This window comes from Amblyraja radiata, chromosome 31 (assembly GCF_010909765.2).
Source record: "Amblyraja radiata isolate CabotCenter1 chromosome 31, sAmbRad1.1.pri, whole genome shotgun sequence".
NCBI classification, from domain to species: Eukaryota; Metazoa; Chordata; class Chondrichthyes; order Rajiformes; family Rajidae; genus Amblyraja; species Amblyraja radiata.
The window spans coordinates 16,156,324-16,180,154 of record NC_045986.1 but is presented as its reverse complement, the minus strand read 5'-3'; the positions used below and the strand labels follow the sequence as shown (position 1 = coordinate 16,180,154).

At 38.5% G+C, this 23,831-nt stretch overlaps 1 protein-coding gene across 3 annotated transcripts in view; it reads right to left on the bottom strand.

Annotated features, from left to right (window-relative positions):
- The window catches only part of gnb1 (G protein subunit beta 1), a 62,630-nt gene that overhangs the window by 13,935 nt on the left and 24,864 nt on the right, over positions 1 to 23,831 (bottom strand). For all 3 annotated transcript variants that reach the window (XM_033047892.1, XM_033047893.1, XM_033047894.1), the window contains exons 2-4: positions 5,081 to 5,179; positions 4,380 to 4,418; positions 2,845 to 2,951 (exon numbers count right to left, since the gene is read on the bottom strand). In XM_033047892.1, the coding sequence (XP_032903783.1) occupies positions 2,845 to 2,951; positions 4,380 to 4,418; positions 5,081 to 5,137 (203 nt within the window). In that variant the 5' untranslated portion in view covers positions 5,138 to 5,179. The remainder of the gene's footprint in view (positions 1 to 2,844; positions 2,952 to 4,379; positions 4,419 to 5,080; positions 5,180 to 23,831) is intronic.

Sequence of the window (23,831 nt, the reverse complement as noted above, 5' to 3'; positions counted from 1 at the left end):
TCTTCGTCTTATCTGCCCACAAGACCCTTTTCCAGAACTGTGGTTGCTTTTTAAAGTACTTCTGGGCAAATTGTAAACGGGTCATCCTATTTTTCCCCACTAACCAGTGGTTTGCATCTTGCAGTGTAGCCTCTGTATTTCAGTTCATCAAGTCTTCTGCGGACAGTGGTCATTGACAAATCCACATCCGATTCCTGAAGAGTATTTCTGATCTATTGGACAGGTGTTTGGGGATTTTTCTTTATTATAGAGAGAATTCTTCTGTAATCAGCTGTGGAGGTCCTCCTTGGCCTGCCAGTCCCTCTGTGATTAGTAAGCTCACCAGTGCTCTCTTTCTTCTCAATAATGTTCCAAACAACTGATTTTGGTAAGCCTAAGATTTGGCTGATATCTCTAACAGTTTTATTCTTGGTTCTCAGTCTCATAATGGTTTCTTTGACTTTTATTGGCACAACTTTGGTCCTCATGTTGATAAAAGTTTCCAAAGGCGACTGAAAGACTAGGTGCTGAGAGCTCTCTTATACCTGCATTAAGGAGGCAATTAAACACACCTGAGCAATTACAAACGCATGTGAAGCCATGTGTCCCAAACATTCTGGTGCCCTGAAATGGAGAGACTATGTATAAACACAGCTATAATTTCCGCATGGTGAAACCAAAATGTTTAAAAATGGCCTTTAATAAAATTTGACAATGTGCACTTTAACCACATGTGATTTTGTCTATTACAAATCTTAAATTGTGGAGTACAGAGGCAAATAAATAAACAACGGGTCTTTGTCCCAAACATTATGGAGGGCACTGTACATACAAAACACCTGATTTACAAAAAGCGCTGTGCGTGTCATGTGTTATTTTCACGATACAAAGCCATAAACAACTTGAATTGGTAAACAGCAAATCACCCTAGTGCAAGAGGCCTCTGCTGAGCATGCAAGCAATGGAATGTTTATTAAAATGTATTCGAAAGGAACTGATGTATTCATGATTTTTTTTTGGAAACATCCCTTTTTCTGCAACTGAAAATTAGCAGCCATTGATAGATCTCAGCCAAATTACATCTATTCTGCACAATAAAGGCAAGGCTTATTACTTTGTTTGCTATTTTAAATTTTGCAGAAATGCTGGGTCATAATGGTTATTTACAGATGAATAATCCCATTCCCGGTTGAGTTCTCAGGTGCATGTGCATCTTATCACATGGCAGTTACATTTCCCCAATGGACCAATCTACACCTGCCTCAGTTTAATTAGCTGCCAACTTAGTTTGTGCATTTACACATTTGCAATTTAAATCTGGATGTCTTAACCGTTCTTTATGTGAAAGATAAACTTTCAGTTCTGTAGCATCTTTCATGATATCAGGTCATTGAGATATTTATAGCCAGCGATTCACTACTGAAGCGTGGTTACTGATGTAACGTATGAAACAGTGCTTCTATCAGCAGGGCTGGCCACAGAACCTGAATGCAAGGTTTGTACATTCCAAAGATCCTATTTCAAAGCAATGTAAAGCAAGGAAAGCTTGCTTTACATTGATATTCATAAAAAAGAGATAAAAAAACCATGCTCAAAGCTAGCTTGGATGGTAGAGGTATTGAGTAAAAAGACTGGTATTGATAAATAAAAAAAAGACATAAGGAGTTGCTGCAACTCCAGAGCTTCAGAGCACAATCTGCAAGTCTGTGAATCATGATTTGACCATGTTAAAATCATCAAAAAAGCTCTGCCATCTCTCAATCGAGTTTTCCCTGAAGAGAAGGCAGCTGATGGGCAACCAGATAAATGCAAGATTACGAGATGCACAGATAGGGTGGATGGTCAAAAATATTTTCCGGCCAGGGTAGGCATAGCAAAAACAAGGTTTACGATGAGAGGGAGTTTTGGGCAATTCTCTTTTGTACAGAGTAATTGATATCTGAAAAGCCACCAGAGATGACAGCGGAATAAGGTTTCTTTATGTATCACCACATTTAAGGGTCCACATTTGAAGACACTTCCATAAGGAATGAAAGGATATGGTCCAAATGGGATTAATGAAGATGGACAATGTTTAGCATGGAAGTGGTGGACCAAAAGGCTCATTTATGTGCTGTACGACTACAACGCAATGTGATGAAGAGATTTTATGTATGACCGCGTATATGACTGTATTAAGTAATATGTTAAGAATAAAATCCTTCCAATGTCATAATACGACAAACCAAATTAAATTCTAACATGTTATCATGTAGCATCAGAAGTAAACTTGTTATTTAAGCTTTGGCTTCATTTACCATCTCCTATTTCAGCAAATCCGGTTTGACGGCATGGATTACTACAATAGGTATAAATATGAATGCAACCAAACAAGTTTCGCACGAAAAACAATTATTGCATTGATCTTATCAACTAGGTTTTCCCATCATTGCTATGCTTGCAATGTATACAGAAAATTTGTGGCTTAATCATTTTGAAGTAGTTGTTTCATTCTTGAACAAAGGGACTTAAATGGGTTATACAAAACTATATTTTGTCTCTTCTAAATCAATTATTTCAAACCTTGGTGGCGTTGCATTATGAATTATACGATTAACAATTCATGTGTTTTTGCAACCAAAAAAAAAACACGTAATTGTTGATGTTCTGCACTGGATTCCCTTCAGTCATTAGGTAATGAAGAGAGACCTTTTGGGAGTATATTACCTGCAACAAAATTCCATTTAAAATATTGCTGTGCCAATGACTAGACTACTTGCAGACTCCTCCCTAATTGACTTATTTTATGCAACATTGCTGTTCTACATGGTCAATATTCATTTAAATCAATCTTAACACTTAGAAAACAATGAATGAAATACATACCTGGAGTCAGTACCCCAGTGCATTGCATAAATTTTAGCAAGGTGGCCTCGTAGTGTTCGCCTAGTACGCATCTGAATTCGACCCACAGGATCAATGTTGGCTGTGATCTACAAAGGAACAATAACAATTACCTTTGATCAGCCATCCCAATACCCACCAATCCATAAACATCCAGTTTATGAAAGTCTTAGCAGCCAAAAAAGTGTGCATTTTATTTTTATTTTTTAAATACAAAATTGACTAATTGAAAGAAGGTTTGCGAATAAAATGCCATATTGTTCCACACGTAGGTTCTTATTGAAAGAATGACGTAAATTTGCTGAGATGGACTTTGATCTGATCTTTTTAACCAACATAACTCTTCATATTCAAGCTTTTAAGACTGTACTGCATATCAAACTCAAAATATTTTTCCCTAATCCAATTCTCAAATCTGAAAGTTTAAAAAAATGGCATGAAAGTTACTTGACCTAGTGCACTGAACTTTACACCATTAAGCACCCAAGGATGACAACAAAGCCAAATCAAAATGATTGAAACCCAGCAAGCTGGGAAAAATTGTGAAACAAGTGGCTGATTGATGCTGAGATTGGCAGTTCTATATTTCTAAATCATTGCTCTTTCTGCAAGTTCATTTCAGTGGCTAAGTGGACTGGACAGGCTACGTTGGCTGAACATTTCCTGTCTTTATTTGGCATTTAAAATAATTCCATAAAAACTTATCCTATATTACTCGCTCATAACTTCAGAAATAGATTAGTTGTAACATTATGCACCCTGAAACTTTTAATGGAAAAAAGACCCATCACATTACTAAGTGAAAATTCATTCAATTGAAACTAAATATATTTCTCCACATATTCCTGCTACGATTCAAAGCGCACAAGATTAAATTTAAAAGTGGGATGGTAAGAAAATAGCTCATTGACTTAACACAGAAAAAAGTTAATATCTCGAGAGCATGAATACAGTTTAAAAAAATGTTGCTGATATTGTGAGTTTTCCCAGAAAACCAGGCTTTAAAAGAAAAACAAACAAATATTTCACCAACCGCTAAATATCTGGGTAATTCAGCAGTATGACCTATATAACCCGTTTATAGGACAAGCTGCAAACTATGTTATATTTTTGTTTGGAAATAAAACTGCACCATTTCCCTCTTCATAAACTAATAATTCAATTATTTCAAATTCTAGTCTCTGCCTTGAGTGCCACTTTACAGATATTTGTTTTAGCACCATTTTTGCTAATATCCCCAAGAAAAAATCTGATTAATGTCCCATATGACATAGCATTTCTTAACAGCAACTGTCAGAGCCTTAGCTTTCATTATATTCAATTTTAAAATATCTTCTTTATTTCATAAAAATAACTTTTTAGTGCAGTATCTTCATTCCGTTACATTTTGTCATCCCTAATTGGTGTCCAGAATTAACAATAGACAAAAATTTGGACAAGGGCTGGAAAGGCATCAGTATAAGTGTGAAATTAAAAAAACCGTGGAACAAAATTCTGAGCATCTCTAATCTCATTACCTGGGCCAAAGTAGCATCCGCGCATGCTTTTCTGGCATCCTGAAAAGGAATGACAAGACAGTAAATAAAAATACAACATATTCCAATAAAAGTCCAAACAAAAGCTTTTCACTGTACCTTGGTACACGTGATAATAATACACTAAACAGAAACATCAATATCGCATAGCATTAATCCAACATGTTTAACATCCGGGATGATCTGTCCTGGTTAGACACAAATGCTGGAGTAACTCAGCAGGTCAGGCAGCATCTCTGGAGAGAAGGAATGGGTGACGTTTCGGGTCGAGACCCTTCTTCAGACTGATGTCAGGGAGGGTGCAGGACAAAGATAGAATGTAGTCGGAGACAGTATTTTCCGATTACATTCTTTGTATTGTAGGTACTGTACGGAGTTTGCATGTTCTACCCCCTGTGACCGTGTGCGTTTCTTCTGTTGCTCAAGTTTCCTCCCACATCCCAAAGACGTGTTGGTTTATAGGTTAATTGGTCTCTAAATTGCCTCAGGTATATAGGGAGTGGATGCAAAAATGGGATAACAGAAGTAGAGTGTGAACAGGTGATCGATGATCGACGTGAACTTGGTGGGCCGACGGGTCAGTTTCCACACTATATCTCTAAACAACAATCACTTTCCCACTGATTTAATTTGTAAAAATTGAAACTTAACATGACAGCTGACATGCCAGAGATAATACTCACTCTGATCTGATTCTTCAGTTGCTCAGCCTCCTGACGTAACTGCTCCAGCTCACTCATTTTCCTGCACTAAGCTTGCCTCCACTGCAACACTCCCAATATCTTAAAAATAAACAGAAGCAAGTTACTATCTGAAGATAATCAATGATTAGAAAAAAACATTTAAATAATTCATATAATCTTGTCCATTCACTCCACGTTTACATTTTCATTTAACAAAAGTAAAACTGCGGAATCAGGTTAAAAACATGAAACTATAAAATGTTTGTAGGAAATAACATTTAATTTTAGTCATCAATAGTGCAAACAGAATCCAAGGGTAAAATTAATCAAAATTTTAAGCTTTGCTAAGTGCAGATTTTATTCCATATTTTCCAAGCAGTTAAAATGTATTACCAATTTTGCAGATAACATGGTGAACCCATAACCATTCCAGAATCATACATTACTCTCCTTTAAATGCACAGTAGTCAAGGGCAGAAGAGTGCAATCCAGTGCCAACACCATATGAATCAGGATTCACTCTACCTCACCAGAGTAAACTGAGTTACATACTTACTATTCTTTTTATGAGTTCTAAATAGCTGTTCACCCCAATGGTTCAACACTTTTGTATAGTCTAGAGCATTCACTAAGTGTGAATGGCAGAGTCTTCTCAACAATAATTCACTCAAGGTTAAGGGCTGTCACTTTCACTGTTAAGCCAAATCGGTTTAAACCAAAACCAGCCGATTATACAAATATGGCAATCCATGACCCAAATCCAGTTATTGCCTTAAATTTATATTTACGCTATCTTTATGGCAAAACAAATGAAAGTTGGCATTCAGGTGGAACAATGAGAAGGTTCCTAAATATAACTATTACTGAATATCATTTTTGGACAAACTAACCAAACTTCGGAAAATAATCTAATCAATTTAGAAACGTATGCCATTTTGTTAAACACCGAGAAACCAACAACTCTGCTAGAGCCTCTTTATCTAAATATACATACCATAAAGGACATGTGCAATTCCAAATGGACCAATACCACACATTTTTTCATTACACGGTACCTATTTTTCAAAATTTTCTCGAATAATCAAACTTCAAAGGTAACCACCCATCTTTAAACTGAAGATAAAACTAAATTTTAGATAAAACAATTTTAGATCTCAAAAATAGGCAAATGTGCTTAAAACAAATGCAATTTACAATATGATGGTTGACCAAGCTAACACCGTCCTACTCACCTAGATGCCAGCGTTATTTGAAGTGAACAACTGAATAGTACTTCACTGAAATTAAGCCTTTGTTACAAACTAGCTTCCATCCTGAACAACTCATTGGCTCATTCCAAACCAAGCTTGTGTTTAGGGCAATGACATCAAATCCTTTAATCTTTTTTTATAAAACAACATGCCTGGGTTAAAGCTATCAGACCAAAATCTAATCCATACGGTTGTCAGTACCATTTACTCCACATTGTAGTAAATGACCTCCATCTCATTATAATCGCACTGATTTACTCAGTTGCAATGGTGCTTTTACTTCCTCAATGATACATCTACACTGCTCTTGCAGAGATTGATGAACAAATTTGGGCCGTGTCTCGTTACTAATGCTATCAACTCCCATTAACCGGACCAATTATACGGTACATTTTGAATCAGATGTTAGGCATGTTTTCCCAATGGTTTAAGACCTGCTGTAAATATTTTGAGCACAAGTATATTTATTTTCAGAATGAGAATCTCAGGAACAGGGTAAAAAATAACAATCCTTTCATAATTTGCACGACAAGCTGCCAAAACATGTTATTAGGAGAATTTATTATCCAATATCAAAATGTCTTGTCAAGTTTAAAACCAACCTGAATAGACATCAATTTTAGCAAAGACTTACTCATCGGCAAAATGTACAGAAACCAGCTGGTATCCAAATGCTTGCCACTTGCCTATATATTGCTTCCAATGTGTCTATTTATCCACACAGTAAAATTAAAAAGGAGTGCAAGGGCATTTATTGCAAATGGATAAAAAGAAAGAATCGCACTAACTATTGGTATTTCCTAGTTTTCCTACATACAATAGTGAGGCTCTGTGGACATGTATTTTAATTTCCATTTCCTCATATCCATTTTCAATAAATGCTGTCACACCATTTTAATTAATTTTCAAAAATATATCAATCATTGTACAATAACAATTGTACTTTAACACGATCAACTCACTGGGTATAGTTTGAGTTATTCTTATTTAAATAATGATATAGCGTCAACATGTTAATAGTGTATTGCAGTTGCAATGAACAGATGCACAAATGAATTGCCAGTTTAAAATGGCTGCTCTTAAATATTCATGTTAAGTCTCCAAATTGATGTCAGACTATGTTTCCTGATATTACTTACGTTAAGTTTAACAGAAATCAAGGAAAGAGTGATAGCATGAAATAGTATGAATGGGTGATCAATGGTCAGCATGGACTCATTTCCATGCTGCACCTCTAAACTAAAGGACCCATTTCCATGCTGTACCTCTAAACTAAACTAACTGAATAAAGTAGTGGAACTAAAAATAGCAGACGAATCTGGAACCTCGAAAATTTGCTAGATGCAGTTAGGCCACACTGGAGTAAAATTGGTTTTGGTAACTCCAATTGGATGCAAAGCATTTAGGAGCCAATGAATGCCTCAAAATACAGGCACTTTAATAAAGAAATTATGCCAAACTACACAAAAGGCTCCCACGAGGTGCAATGTAATACGCAATTAAAAAAATATATATGGCTAATTGATTAAACTCACTACCACTTAAATATACTCACTTAATATACTGTCCCCACTCGCATCTCGAAAATGAATGCGAAAATGAGTCATTCTGGGCCACTAACATTGCATTTCTCCAATCAAATTAGTAAACTTGTATTGTATACAATAGCTCATTTAGTAATAGACACGATGACATATGCTGAGAAATGGAGAACTGGAATTAGAAACACCTAAACAATTTAAGGTTCTCTGTTCTTAGGATTACTGGTTTATAAACCAAGTAGTTTTTGGTTTCATTTCTAGGATAGGCAAATGATACATATAAAGCTAACAATTTATATTATTCTTTGGAATGCTATTTCACTATCTAATCTGTATGTAATTCAATCCACTGATGGCATCACTCAAAAGCAAATGTTTATGAATACCACAAAACATCTCAGTACTTAAAATGCCACCATGGATATGAATATTTTAGTGAAACATTTTTAATCCATCAATCTTTAACTTCAAGTTTGCTTTTTCTCAGAATTAACCTTTGTTTGTTTATTTTATTACTATGATCCTAGGAGAGTCGTGAAAATCATTGAAATTTACACTGATAATGGCAGCGCTCTTGTGCTACCTATCAGCAAAGCACTGTGTGCAACAAGCAACAATCCCAATACAAATTTGGACAAAAACACATTGGTCATTGCAAGTGCAATCCAGATGTACATCAGAAACTGCTGCAATCTGATTTCAACTCGGCGCTGTCCTGCGGCTCTTCAACTTACACCATTACTTGCTCATCAACTCTACTTTGATTCTTCTGCCACTTATTTACAGCAAGGATTTTATTTTAAGCGGCAGACTGTTAACCCATCAGCACATTTAAGGAATGTGGGTGAAATTAGAGCACCCAGTGGAAACCGACAAGATCATTGGGAAAACTCTATAGATAACTTCCTAGATCATTTAATCTCAATAGCTGCTGCATCACCAATCTACAAGAAATCTTAAGCAATTGAACTATAACTCAATTTTCCACTATTAACAATTTTGATCTGTTCAAATTAATGCTGCTCAAAATACTTTTTTGGAACCCCGCAACACTTATCAGAAACTTACAATGTAATACCTGTTCCTTTTGTCCAATGCTGCTATATTAATGATCAGATAACTCTCTCTCTCTCGGTAGCTGTGGCTAACTTGGTAATTTTTTTTGTAAGTAGTCCAACTTGCAAGTGTGGCAAACGATGTGCGAAGGACGAGGGAAAATTCTGGAAATAGTGATAATAGATTCTCAGCACAGAAACAGATCCTCTAGTGAATCTAGTCCATATCTGTGCAGCTTATCACATACGAATTCCATTTACCAGTCCTGTCTTCCTCGGTGCCTTGGTGATTCAAATGCTTGTTCAGATGTTACTTATATTGTTGAGTATCCGCCTCCAACATTAGTATTCCAGAAAGGAAATCTGGCTGATACCAATTCCGCAGACATCCTCTAAATAGTAAGATTAAACGAGAACTTACCAGTTTGAAGTTTGATCTTTATTTTATGAGGAGGAACGTTGAGGGAATACGTGAAGAACCCCGCCTACGGCGCATGCGTGTCATTCTTCAAAGCAGCGGTGTGAGGTCACAGATAGAAAATAATGACCTAAGATAGTAAGATTATTAAAGAGATACCAGTTTAAGATATGACCATATAAGGGTGGGAGCGGAGGGCACGTATTCCCTCAACGTTCCTCCTCATAAAATAAAGATCAAACTTCAAACTGGTAAGTTCTCGTTTAATCTTACTATTTTACTTCGGAGTCACGTGAGTGACTTCGTGAAGACTTCAAAGCTCTGTGACCTCATGCCGTGGAACGAGTCCAATCTTCACAACTGCCTTGGTAGTTTGGGAGAAATTGTTACTGGTATTTAAAAAAAACACAATGATACCAACATTTTTAAGCAAAAATTGTAAATAATATTTATTAAATCAATTTATAAACCTTATAAGCTTCAGGTGTAAATTAAATAGAACTCAAAATTTTGCCCGAAAACGTTTCTTCTTTTCTAACTGGTTTGTTGTAATATGTGCGAAACGTTTTCTCTGATGACCATCCTGCAGTTCTGAGGATATTGTCCATCGGTACCTCCAGGCGATTAGCTGCTGATGTAGATGCAGCCCTGGTGGAGTGAGATTTGAATACATTAGTGTCCACTCCTGCCTGAACTAAGCAACATCTCAGCCACCGTGAAATGGTCTGAGTCGAGACTTTATGGTATGGCTTCTTATGGCTAATTAAAAGAGCCTTTTCATTGCCTCTGATAGCCTTCGTTCTGTCCATATATAACATGATGTGTTTTACTACACAGAGACGTTCATCCTGTGGATAGGCTATGAACTCTATCACCTGACCCGCTGATCCTGGTCTATTTTGCTTAATAAGGCCCTGGATCACGAAAATCAGCCTTCCTGTCGCCTCCGTCAAGTTATCCAATCTTAACTTCTGTAATGACTGGACCCTTTGCGCTGTGACCAGCGCCATAAGCATAACCATTTTCATAGTTAGATAGTTTAGCGGTAATGCCGTAGCCGGTGACCAATTCCGTAACATTTTTAGGACTACGCTCACATCCCAGATTTGGCTATATCTAGCCCTTGGTGGGTAGTGTTAAAGATGCCTCGTAGCAGTTTTATTACTAGAGGATGTGAGCCGACACCCTGTCTTTCTGTGCCTTCCCATAAATAACTGGACAAGGCACTCCTAGCACTATTGACCGTGCTGTAACTGAGTCCTTCAAAGTGCAGGCTTGTGAGGAATTCTAGGACAGCTGGAATATCCACCTTTCTGTGGTCTAGATTGTTGTCCAGGCAGTATTTAGTCCATTTCTTGACATGACATAAATATTGTTTTTGAGTGGAAAGTCTCTGTGCTGCTGTGATCATGTCCACAGTTCTATCAGATAAACCCATATGCCGAAATGGTTCCTTCAGAATCTACAAACCAATAAATTTAGATAATTATGGCAAGGATGGCTGTCCCCAGTCACCGGATGCACCAGCAACTGAGGACTATGTTTTAAAGTAATATATGGTGTAAGCACCAAATCCTGCAGCACCGAGAACCATGGTTGGGTAGGCCAATCAGGTACTATGAGAATCCCAGATGCCGAGTCTAGCTGAATTTTCCGTAGTACCCGATTGATGAGGCAGAAAGGAGGAAATGCATAAATGAACCATTTCCCCCAGTGCAAAGAGAATGCATCTGTAGCTTCTGCCTCAGGATCTGGTTCCCATGATATATACCTAGGTAACTGATGATTTAACCTGGATGCAAAAAGATCAATATCCGGCCTTCCGTACTTTGCTGTGATATCAGCAAATATCTTTCTGTCTAACATCCATTCCGTATTTTCATTAAATTTTCGTGACCTGGCGTCTGCCACTGAATTAAATATCCCTGGTAGATACGTAGCCGATAACCAAATATTCCTTTGGATACACCATTCCCAAATATGGTTTGCCAATTCATCACAGGATATTGATATATTTCCACCCATATGATTTATATATGCCACCACCGTGGTATTGTCTATCTGCAATCTAACATGCTGGTTAATCATTCCCGAGCAATAAGATTTTAAACCATAAAAAGCACTCAACATTTCTAAGTAATTTATACCCTTTGTGGTAAGTAGGTTAGTTTCCTGTATATTCCATCTCCCTCCAGAGCTCGAGATGGTATCCGTTGCTCCCCAACCCAGTGCACTGGCATCTGTTTGTAATACCACAGATGGGTTTGGAATAACTATTGGGTTGGAGCTATATATAACATTTTGTTCCCACCATTGTAGTTCTTTTATAGCTCTAATTGTTAGCTCCATAGGCCTATCAAAATGGCCTCTATTAATTTTTAGTGCTCTAATTTTTTCTCTCTGTAAATTTTGGTAATGCAATCGTCCAAATTGAATGGCAGGAAACGTGGCTATAATTTTCCCAATAATCCTGGCTACCCGTCTAATGGATGGTTTAACGGTATTAATAAGCTCTGTGCAATCCTTTTGGAACTCAGTGGCTTTCCCTATAGGTAAAGTCACTAACATATCAAGTGTGTTAATAGTGAACCCCAAGTAATCAATATTAGTTGCAGGTGTTAATCTTGACTTAATTGGATGGATAATGAATCCCAGCCCTTCCATCAATTTTCTTGTGGCCCCGGTAACAACTTATTAAGTGTTGATAAATCAATAATTATCCGGCAACCCCCATCTTTCTTATGTCTAATGAATATATTTGAGACAAATTCCTGTTGTTCATGTTTGGTTTTTTCAATTACTCCTTTCGTGAACAACCTTTGTATTTCAATTTTTGCTTTAGCTCTGTCTAATTTGGTAAGCATATATCCACAGTTAACTTACACCATGCTTCCAAATGAAATTGCAACCTCCCTCCAAGTTCTGTGCTCCTTATTAATTTTTGAGGCACAGACCCACCTACCTCCATGGTTATCGGTGGTGTTACTTTCTTGGTCTTAACCGAGGTTGCGGAGGGCCTTGAGGTTGAAAGTGGGGTAAATGTTGAAGTGGAGGCTTCCGCATTTTCCATTGTGGGCGTCCCGGGCCAACCCCTAAAAAAGGACGCTTTTGCTGGTTTCCCCTGGCCTCTCTCCAATTTTTCGTACTATACATACTAGTACTTGCTTTTTTTTTTTTTTTTTTTTTTTAGTCGTCCCATAAGGATGATACCGTTTTCCGACATATCCTTTGGTCGCTTTTATTAGGCCCAACGTTTTGGCCTCTTCCTCCAAATCTTTGACCTGTTTTGATAGGTCACCCCCAAACAACAAATTTTGAGGTTTTATGGCTTTCTGTTTGCACAGGATTGCAAATTTTGGGTCTAACGTTGGCTGAATAGCCCCTTTCCTGATGTTGTTCAGTTCAAATTGAACATTGCAAAACAGTGCTAAAGCGTCTTTCATGTCATTGGACATATCCACATTTTCCAGCCTACGGGCCAAAGCTGTTATACCCGCCGAGAGTCCTTTACTAGCATTCTGTATTTTTATATCCAGACTCCGAATATCCTGCCCCACGTGTCTCCAAATGCTTCGGTTCACCTTGGGTACATTCAGAGCCGCACAATTTCGCGGAGGTAAATGTCTTGCCCATACCTCAGCTAAGGTATCAGTTTTGAGGTGATGGGTCGTCATATAATCAATGCTGGCCGCCATCCTGGCCTCTAGGTCTTTTCCAGTTTCTTCTTGCTGGAAATATGTGTGCACCATGTCCAGCAACTGTGTTCCCTCATCCTCCATATGGGAACGTGGCTCTGACTCTTGTTCAGAGTCCGAGTCAGGCAGCCCTTGAACACCCTCTTCAGATGAGGATGATATGTCCAGCAGCCTTTTCTGGCCATGCTCTGAGGGACTTACACCTGTATGTGTGCGGCTTTTATCCATTTTCTGGAGCCTGACACTATGGAGATGTTCCTCCCACAACCGCTCCAGCCGACTTTCGTGCTCTCCCGCACTAGTCGCTCGCGGGTGTTTCTTTTTAGCCCACCGCTCCTGCCGACTTTCGTGCCCTCGGGCACTAGTCGCACGCGGTTTAAATCGCAACTCGTCGCCATGCCTACCGGCTCTGGTTGCTCCCGGCCGCTGCAAACGCCGTTTTTCGCCGTCCCGGTACTCCTCCAAACAGATAGATGACGGCCCCACATGCTGCAGCCACTCGTACTGTTTTCCGAGCTCTGCAGATGCGATCGCTGCCGGCTGCTCTATGCCCTGCAGCTGGTCATCATCACTGCTATACAAGTAAGTATTTACCGGCGATTTTTCGGGCTCACTTTCCCAGCGGTTCGTTTTGCGTTTCGCCTTCCCGCCCGGTCTAGAATTAGTTTTTTCCCGGCGCGGGGTTTGAATCTGGCACAGCTGGCTCAACGCAAACTGCCTGTGCCGTCGGCTGCTGCTGCGGGTCCCCGGCACCTTTACCGCCGACATCCTGCAGCTTCTTCACAGCCTTTCTGCGTCCTCTATCCATTCCTAAAAAACGGTGAAAATGCATAATCACTTACCTGCCGTCGACCGGCTTTTCAACTCTCCCGTTCAAGGGGACGTCCTCCCCAGGTCCGACACGTTCAATGCGTGTATGCGATATGACACGCATGCGCCGTAGGCGGGGTTCTTCACGAAGTCACTCACGTGACTCCGAAGTAAAATCTCCTTATCCTCACCATAACCCCATGCCATCTTGTCTTAACACGGCTGGCATGGAGGTTTCTTTCCATCTCCGGAGCCTCCTTTCTTACCTTCCCTATCATTGCCGATTAATTTTTCATAACCCTGTCTCTCTCTGAAGATGCCATGCTACCAGCTAAGATTTGCACTGTCATCCTTTTTTATGTTTGTGCTATATACACACATTTAAATCCAGAGGATTGTACACGTTCACATCCCACCACGACTTGCAAATCAGTTAAATAACAAGACTTGGAAAACCCAGTGTTTTGTATTGCAGACCTATAGTTATGATTAAACTCCAAGTGATCACTGAAGGGATCTTATAATTCACTCAATACAAAGGAAAATCAACAATAAGAATTTCCAGGGATGCCCGACTCATCAGACAAATATATATAAAACCGTGCAATCAAGTCTAATATGTGCCTTGTATTTGCATAGAATCTTTTGTGTCAACACTTCATATGAGGTTAGCTAATTAAAGTTCTTCAAATGATGTGCTTGGCAGCTAATCTATATATAGCAAACAATTTGAATCATATTGGCTAAGGTACCCTATTCCTCAAATGGCACCAACCGAGATATTATGTGCTCCTGAGTAACAGACTGATTATTTTAAGTCTCGTGGAACTTGAAAATGGATGTAAATAAAGGTCTTCAATTTATTTAGCGTCCTGACGTTAATGAACTACTAATAATACTGTACAAGCCAGGAACTAACAATGCTTCAAGTTATTTACAGGTAGCATGACCTTTCAATGTTCGTTTTAAACTTCAGAACCCTAGTACTCTAGAATACCCAAAAGTTCTCGTTATTCAATTCACTCACAGAAGATACAACTGCGGTACACCAGAGAAATTTTAATTAAAGTGAAATAAAATGTGAAGTTTTACTCTTGGCTAATAGCAGGAATGCCACAATCTGAGAATATTCCAAATTTTAACATCCTTTTCTCTATGCAATATTTTTATTTTACAAAGACGGCTCAGGCATTTTATAACTCTAGCATAGATGTTGACACAAATGTCAAATAAATTTAGATTACAAACTGCATCAAATTTATACAACTTAACATATGAAATTTACCAATGAAATAAGCATAAGACAGCATGGTGAGACAGCATAGATCAGGAATTAACTTTATCATCCATATGAAAAGGTGTGTTTTTATAATGACTTAAATAAACTTTAAAAATAGGCACAATAAACCATTAGTAGTAGATAAATGGACATGTCGAGCGATGACTAGTATAACGGAGAAGATTGAGGAAAAATTCTTCTGCTCACGACTTGCAGCGTGTAGTTTATTCTTTCTAATTTGGTAGCTCAATTTTTAGATGTAGCAAAATGGAAATTTCAAGTAATATTTTTGGAATATTAGTGAGGTAATGCATATCAGGACCAGGGAGCAGTCCTGATATGCATGTACCTCACTGAGACCTTCAAACTATCTTTAATCGGATATTCCAGCATCTGCAGTTCCTTTTTGAACACGATATCTTTAATCGGACTTTGCTGGACTTTATCTTGCATTAAACATTCTACCCTTTATCCTGCATTTGTACACTGTGGGCATCTTGAATGTAATCATATATAGCCTTTTCACTGAATGGATAGCATGCAACAAAAAAAGCTTTCCACTATACCTCGGTACATGTGACAATAATAATAAACTAAATATTGGCCATAACATCCCAGTCCCACATACCTATCCATGCCCCAAGTTCATCCGCCTTATCCATCAGATCTCTTGCATTGAAATAAATAATTTAATCCAACACTCTTTCCTTGTTCCATGCAAGCAACTGTCTGTCTTATCTACTGAAGCTACCCTTAACTTCTCTATCAATTTTCAGCCTGATCTGCCTCACTATTGCTTTGGATCCCACTCCCCTGCCAATCTAGATTAAACCCTCCCCAGGAAAACATCTGTCTGCCAAGATATACACTTAAATGTTAAAACATTTTACTTCTTATACAGGAGCAGATTAGAAAAAATTGGAAGCGCTAACACGATCCAAGTGAACAAATTGTGCTATTTGCTCAAAAGGTTGTACCAGAGATAGTATAAATTTTGAAAAACTAGGGGCATCTAGATTTACCCATTATTCTATCGGGTATTTCAACTCAGCAAATAGCTCAGCTTCCAGTCACATTCCAGTCACATTGCTACCTCAGTTTTGACTTGAAACAAATTTCAAAATACTGTTTCATTAGGTGAAAAGAAAATGGAAACCTAACAGTGACTGTATGTGCTTTGAAATATCAAATATAGTACCTTAAATATACTGTCCCCACAATAGGTTGAAACAATTGCATTTGTCTCCCGTATAAAGCATTAATGCAATTTTTTCATGAATTAAAGGAAGATGGCTCTATTCTATCAACTACAGCTGAAGCTATTATCCAACACAACTGCAGGATCCCCTCAGGTAATTAGAAAATAATAAGCAGCATGTTGCCAATTACCTTCCTCCACACACGCTGTATTCCACCCTCCCCAGCAGCATTCAATTACTTCTGTCAGCAAGCACCAGCTGGCACTGCAGAGTTGATTAATCCCACTCTCAAACATTCAGCCAGGGTTTGTAACTCTAATCTGTTACTGCTACTACCTAGGATTGCTTCTGGTGAAATCATATGAGCCTGAGAACCAATATCTTTGCTGGTAGATTTTTGGTTGCTGTAATAAGCAAAACACATTTACTGAGCTTAGTTACACAACAGGTCTACCATCTAAAGCTGTTCAACTGCAGAGAAAGTTGCGAATCATTTGATAGCTCATGTGTAACACTGATTTTTATGGCCGTACTCATGGCAAAGTGCGCAGCATACACCGATTCCCAGAAATCCCCGCAAAAAGTTAAATTATGTGCAAATTTAATAATGGGTACAATTTGCACATGGCTATTGTCTGAATAAATATTAATTTTATTTTTTCTTAAATATTTCAGAGACATTCTGAACATTGCAAGAACAATCTTGAATATCAAGATGCCACACAGACAGGCCAACTGCAATTTGGCCAGGGTAACTGAAAAATTAATCTAACCAAACAAGTCTACCATTCAACAAAAACAGAACTGGAAAAGTCTTCAAGAATAGCATTTCCCACAATGTTACTGTATTGAACTTGAGGCTCAAATAAGCTTATGTAACTTAGACAAATATCACCAATTGAATCCAGCACACGATTCTACAATTTTCAGCAGATATACTGCAAGCAGCCATGCATCATACATGATTAGGCACAACTTGATAGCTATACTCAAAATGATGAATGATTTTGATAGGGCTAAATAAACTTCCAATGGGGGATGTGACTGGAAAAAAGATTCCATATGACCTGAACCACTGGCAGCATGTTTATTATTCCATAGAAAATTGTGGGGATCTTGAATGCCCTACTTGAAAGATTCAAACAATTCAGCAGAACATTGGACAACAGGCAAGAATATTTCAGGGATTACAGGGAAATATAATGACTGGTACTTATTCTACAACAGTCCAAGCAGAAGCTGAATAGCTTCCCTTGTGATTATGATTCTATGATCATAATCTTATGATTCTATGATCAATCATTGATCTATTTTAAATTGAACATTTGCAGAGCTGCCAAGTTTTGTCAGAGCATTTCAGTATTCTAGTACCTGAAAATCAGTATTTTGCTGAGGAAATCAGTATTTTTACGCGCTGCCATTTTGCTGGAAAAAATGTTATTTTTTATGTGCGGTCATACCCATATAAGAGTATAAGAATGCATAACTTTGCTACTAATTGACATGTCTTCTATGCACCTTACTTGACAGTGCATTCATTGCCATCTCTTTGTATACCGCTGTTTGAATGGCTGCTTCCTGCTTTTAGCGCCAGATGTAGAAGCCATTTTGCATTTTTTTAATCCCTATTCTTTCTAATCTTGTTGCTCCTCATCCCTCGACTCGCAACAGCTTTGCATCCACCACGCCACGTGGTACGTAATGCGCGCGAGCGCCTGTGAAGCCCCGACCAAAGATCAAAGCCGTAGTACGCCATGGGTAATTTTTCGCGCCATCTTAAGGTGCTCGTGATTACCGTCATGGCGTCCACATCTACAGCTCACTGACTGAATGATACAGACGCCCTGACTGAAAATCACACCATTACGATCAATTATTTCAGGATAAGTCTTTCCAGAGAACATGCTACTTTTTGCTTCGGCGATTTTCAAAATGTTTATTCATGGGCGGAAATTGCTTTTAAAACATGGGGGGGGGGGGGGGGACGACGGGGACACACACACAAATTTCCTGGCGGCCCGGTGACAAGTGTGCACGACAACAAACAATTTTATCTCCTCCCACTCCCTCCTCCCTTTTTCTCCCTCCCTCTCGAGCCCACCTCACCATTCTGTAAAATCAACACCAATCCCAATGTAACTGCAATCCCACTACTAGGCTTATCCAGAATTCTGCCACTGCCTGAAAAATAATCAAAGGCTCAACTTCCACTGAGAAAGAGAATTCCAAAGACTCATTGTTATACGAGAATTTTCCCGAACTGTTGTGACCCATAGCGCTATGTGTAAAGCCCATAGCGCTCCAGCCGGTAGCGCTACATTTAGAACCCATAGCACTGCAGCCGAAAGCTTTTTGTTTAAATTCCCACGCGTTAAACTGAGGAGCGGGACAGGCAGTGACTCTGGAGAGAAGGAATGGGTGACGTTTCTTGTTGAGACCCTTCTTCAGACTGAACTGAACTCTCGTTGGTGAGAGTACTTGTGATTGTCTGAAGGGGAGGGAGTAAAAGGGAGGGAGGGAGAGCAGAGACACATGAGAGCAGGTTGAAAAAATAAAGATAACGAAAGCTGTTGGAGGCAACGAAAGCTGCCTTGCATAACACTGTACAAATGTCACCCATTCCTTCCCTCCAGTCGCTGCCTGTCCCGCTGAATTACTGCAGCTTTTTGTGTCTATCTTCAATTTCAGAGTTAAATAAAAAACAGAGTGCTGGAGGAACTCAACCGGTTGGGCGGCATCTGTGGAGGGAATGGATTAGGAGTTGTTTCGGGCCAGGTTCTTCTTCTATAGGAAGGAACTGCAGATGCAGTTGTCTTTGCAAAACGCCAAATGATTCCGGGAATGCCGAGGTGAGAAAGAAAGAGAGAGATGGGGAGTGAATGAGAAGGGAATGGAGGGTTATGGTATGAGTGCAGGCAGGTGGGTCTAGGGGAAAAAGTTGTTCGGCACGGACTTGTAGGGCCGAGATGGCCTGTTTCCGTGCTGTAATTGTTATACGAGTGGGAGGGAGAGAGCGAAAGACAGAGATACGGCGAGAGAGGGAGGGGAGGGAGAGAGAGAGGGAGGGGAGAGAGGGTGAGAAAGAATGAGAGATAAAGAGATTCCATCCTCTTAACCCCAAGCTCCGTGGTAGATCAACGCTTACAAAAATAACCATCCAGATCTTGAAATTTAAAATACTAATAAATTTAATTTGCTATAATATTTAGAGGTACAGTATGACTTTTTATATCCTTGCATTTTTAAGCAGCAAGATCTTAAGTCAATTTCACCAGGTTATTACTTTTCCATTGGCGAGTCGTATGTTAATGAAATAGGAAGTTGGGCCGATCTCTGTTGTTCCCACCTGCCCGCTGCACCTCGGCTGACTCGTTGTTACGATTGTATATGGTCGAATTTTTTTTTTAAATCCGTATTTAACAACGCAAAATCGTACATCAGTATTCTCATCGCATTTTCGTACAAAATACGGAAAATCTGTACTACTTGGCAGCTCTGCATTTGGGAATGTTGTATTTCTGGGGCAAAAATATTTGGATGGAAGTGCTTTTCACTACGGTCACTTCTAGTGCCCATAGAACAATAGCATCACATTGCTCAAGCTTCACTACAAAGATCTAAGCATAAAACAGGCTCATATTTAAGTACAGCCTGAGATACCATTGCAACAGTTTGATTGGTGTCAAATGTTAAAATAACTCTCTCAGTACTAAGAAATAGATCCAATTTTACACAACCCCTTAAGGACACACAATATTATTGTAACACTATAGGAAGAGACCAGGAACCTTGCCTAATGGTGTCAGAACAACCACCTAGCCCGAATAGCAGCAAGTCAAAAGAGTTAGTTGTTGACCTAAGGAAATGGGGGAAATCATAATAAATCTAACCTGGTGCCTTGTGCAGTGATGAAGAGATCAAGAAAGTGCAGTGTAGTTAGTTTCTTAGGTGGCTGAGAAAATCTGAGATTCACAAGGAACCTCGAGCTTCTACAGCTGCGCTATAGAAAGTATTCTGACCAGATGCACCTCAGTCTGGTATGGCAACTGCTGTGCCCTTGACCACCTAGATAGATAGATAGATCCTTTATTGTCTGAACCTAGAGTGGTGAACCTAGAGTGGTGAACACGGCCGAGTCCATCACAGGGTTAACACTACCTTCCATCCAGTCCATCTTCATGGTGCATTGAGTCAGGAAGGCTGGAAGTATTTTCAAGGAGGTCTGCCACCATTCTGAGAGAATGTACAGGAGCTTGAAAGATAGGACAGCCAGACTTAAGAGTAGCTTCTTTCCCACTGCCATCAGACTCCTGAACATCTTTTATAGCACCTCATTAATGGTCCTGCCACATACTCTTAACTCTACCTCATTCAGTTATTCCATTATTGCAGTTATCTTTACTTCAGATTGCACCATAATCTGAATTGCATTTATATTCTGCTGTTTTGCATCTGTTGTATCAGTCATTATCATGTATACTTATGCTCTGAATTTCATGCGACAAAGCATTTCATTGCATTCTGATGAACACAACAATAATCAGAATCTGCACACCTTTTCAAGCAACTAAACAACCAAAAAACAATCTACAGTGCACAAATTCCCATATCACACATCGCATGATCTTTTGGTCTATAAAATATCCAACAAAGTATTGGATGAGTGAAATTTCCTTGCAAAAACCAGGAAAAGTCAAATGCATCTTCAGAATCTGTAACAAATCTCTCTTTACACAACTTCATTCCGTCTCTGGCAACTATCTGAAATTGAACAAGCATGCTAGCAACTATGGTGCCTTAATGTCAAAATCTTCAGCTTTGTGCCATCACTAACTCATCCCATTTCCACTTTCATAAAGTTAGTACACTCTAAAGTTAGTACCACATCCTTCAATCTGCCCTCCACACATTACAACTATTCAAAATTCCAATGCTCAAGATCTAACTGCAAACATATTCAGATTTGCCTGTAATATTATGCTTGCTGAACTATAATGGTTCCTGGTTAAATACAAAGTCATTCTTTCTACCATCCATTTTTATTTTGATGATGTTCGTGTGATTCTTGTGAAACATCTTGGAAAGATCTGCTGCAGTAAATATATTACAAAATACAAGTATTGGTTAATAACTAAATTTCACATTACAAATGCACGGGAGTCCCCACAAAATCTAAACTTTAGTATTTCTCAAAATTTACTAAAAGCTGACTTCTACCACCACAATTTCCTTTAGGTTCAACACAATCTTGAGGTAGGTGATAAATGAGACCTGTCAGTACTGCTACACTCCAGCATCAAATAAAATTTTAAATAATATCAAATAATTGAATTAAATAATTTTAGTTATATTTAACAGACAAGCTGTCCATGGTAATGCTTCATGCACATGCATGTAGATTATGGAGAATGACAGGTAATAAAAGCCCAAATACAATAAAAAAAATTAAGAAATGTTATCAGGGGTTAGAAAACTCAAATATTCCTGCACCATCCGCAGGGAAATGAAGTTACATATCACAGTTTACTGATTATAGTAATCCCTCATTATAATGGACCAGGGGGGTGGGGATAGTGTTTGTTTCATCTGATTGTCTGCTATAGTTAGGTAGGCAAATAAGACCAGTTTAGATAATAAATAATAATAATACATTTTATTTATGGGCGCCTTTCAAGAGTCTCAAGGACACCTAATGGGCATCTTGTGCAGCATGGGCATGGATGAGTGACCTCTTTCAATTGATTCTCTGACCCAGCAAACACACAGAATTAATTTTGCTTATAGAATATTGTATGTGACTTTCAAAATGTGCATATTACTGAACAATCACATCCATGCAGGAAGTAATGGTAGGAACATTTAGAGTAAAGAAGGACGACAGATGGCACAATGGGCCAAGTGTTCGGCTGGCAACCGGAAGGTAGCCGGTTCGAATCCCGCTTGGAGTGCATACTGTCGTTGTGTCCTTGGGCAAGACACTTCACCCACCTTTGCCTGTGTGTGTCCTTGGGCAAGACACTTCACCCATCTTTGCCTGTGTGTGTGAATGTAATTATGTGAAGCACTTTGGGGTCAATGCAAGTTGACTAAAAATGTGCTATATAAATAAAGAAATTTAATTTAATTTTTTAAAGTAGCACGGCTGAAACAGATTAAAAAAACATGTTTGAAAGAAACTGCTAATTTTGCCAAAGTTATTAATTCAGAGATTTCCCTCCAGATGCTGTGACACAGACATTTTGTGACCAACAAGATCATTGTGCTTAACGCATTTATTTGGAGGATTGCAAAGCATACCAGCTTTATCTCCCATGCAATCTTGAAAGCAAAACGAGTGTGATCATTGCAAGTAGCAGGATTAAGGTTAGTGCTTTTTATTGTCTTTAACAAGATGTTGGGATGAAGTTCCATTGTCTAGGATATATAGTATTACCCGTTACAATCTCAGAAGATGACCATTCAAGATAGAAGGCCATCTGAGAAGATGACCATTCAGGATAGAAGAGAAGAAATTTATTCGCTCAGAAAATTATGAATCTTTGGAATTCTCTACCCGAGTGGGTTGTAAAGGTGCAAATTCTATATTCAAGAATGACGCCAATGGATCTTAAGGTATTAAGATAATCAAGGGATATGGGATTAGTTCAAGCAAAGCAGCTACGATCTTACTGAATGGCACAGCAGGCAAGGGATTGGGCTACTCCTGCATCTATTAAATTGCCTAGTGAGCAAAGCTTTTCTCTCTCCAGACAAATTCACCCTTTGGCTCAAAATTCAGAACAGATATGACTGTTAGATAGAGTGCAAAGATGACAAACAATAATTAAAAATCCTTGAATAATTTAAAATGGGGAAAAAATTATTATTTAGGTAAATTTAACATTTATTTTCTCGCTTTCAGCAGTCATTAAACTATTTCAAAATCACATTATTCAAAAATACAATTGTATGGTTGTCCATTAGAGCTCTTGCAGTAATCTCAAAACAGATTACATTTCTTTAATCGTCAGAGATATTAACCCCAATGTCATGCCATCCTTCGCTAAAAATAAAGCCATTGTCATTTGGAAAGTGCTATTTGGAAACTATCAAATTATACCTCAACACTGGGAGATCAATCAGAAAAGACAAATATATTTGGTGTAAAAAAACATCTTGTAAGGGTTACCGAATCAAAAATTCACAGGCAAATGTTTTCTTTTGTAATACAATTAAAAGGGCATTAATAACTGCAATAGGAAATGGGGTCTGAAGGGCCTCAACACAAAACGTCACCTATTCCTTCTCTCCAGTTACTCCAGTTTTTTGTGTCAATCTACAGAAAATAGGAACTGCATAAAGTAAATCTCAAAATGTACAATCATGGAATTAGTAGAAACAGTTGCATGTTTGCCAAAAAAAATCTAATTTTCTAGACTAAAATATGCAATGCATTATAAAACTTCAGTGATGAAATAGTGCAAATTACTCCTCAAAGATAACTTCCCTGCCCTGAACTATTATG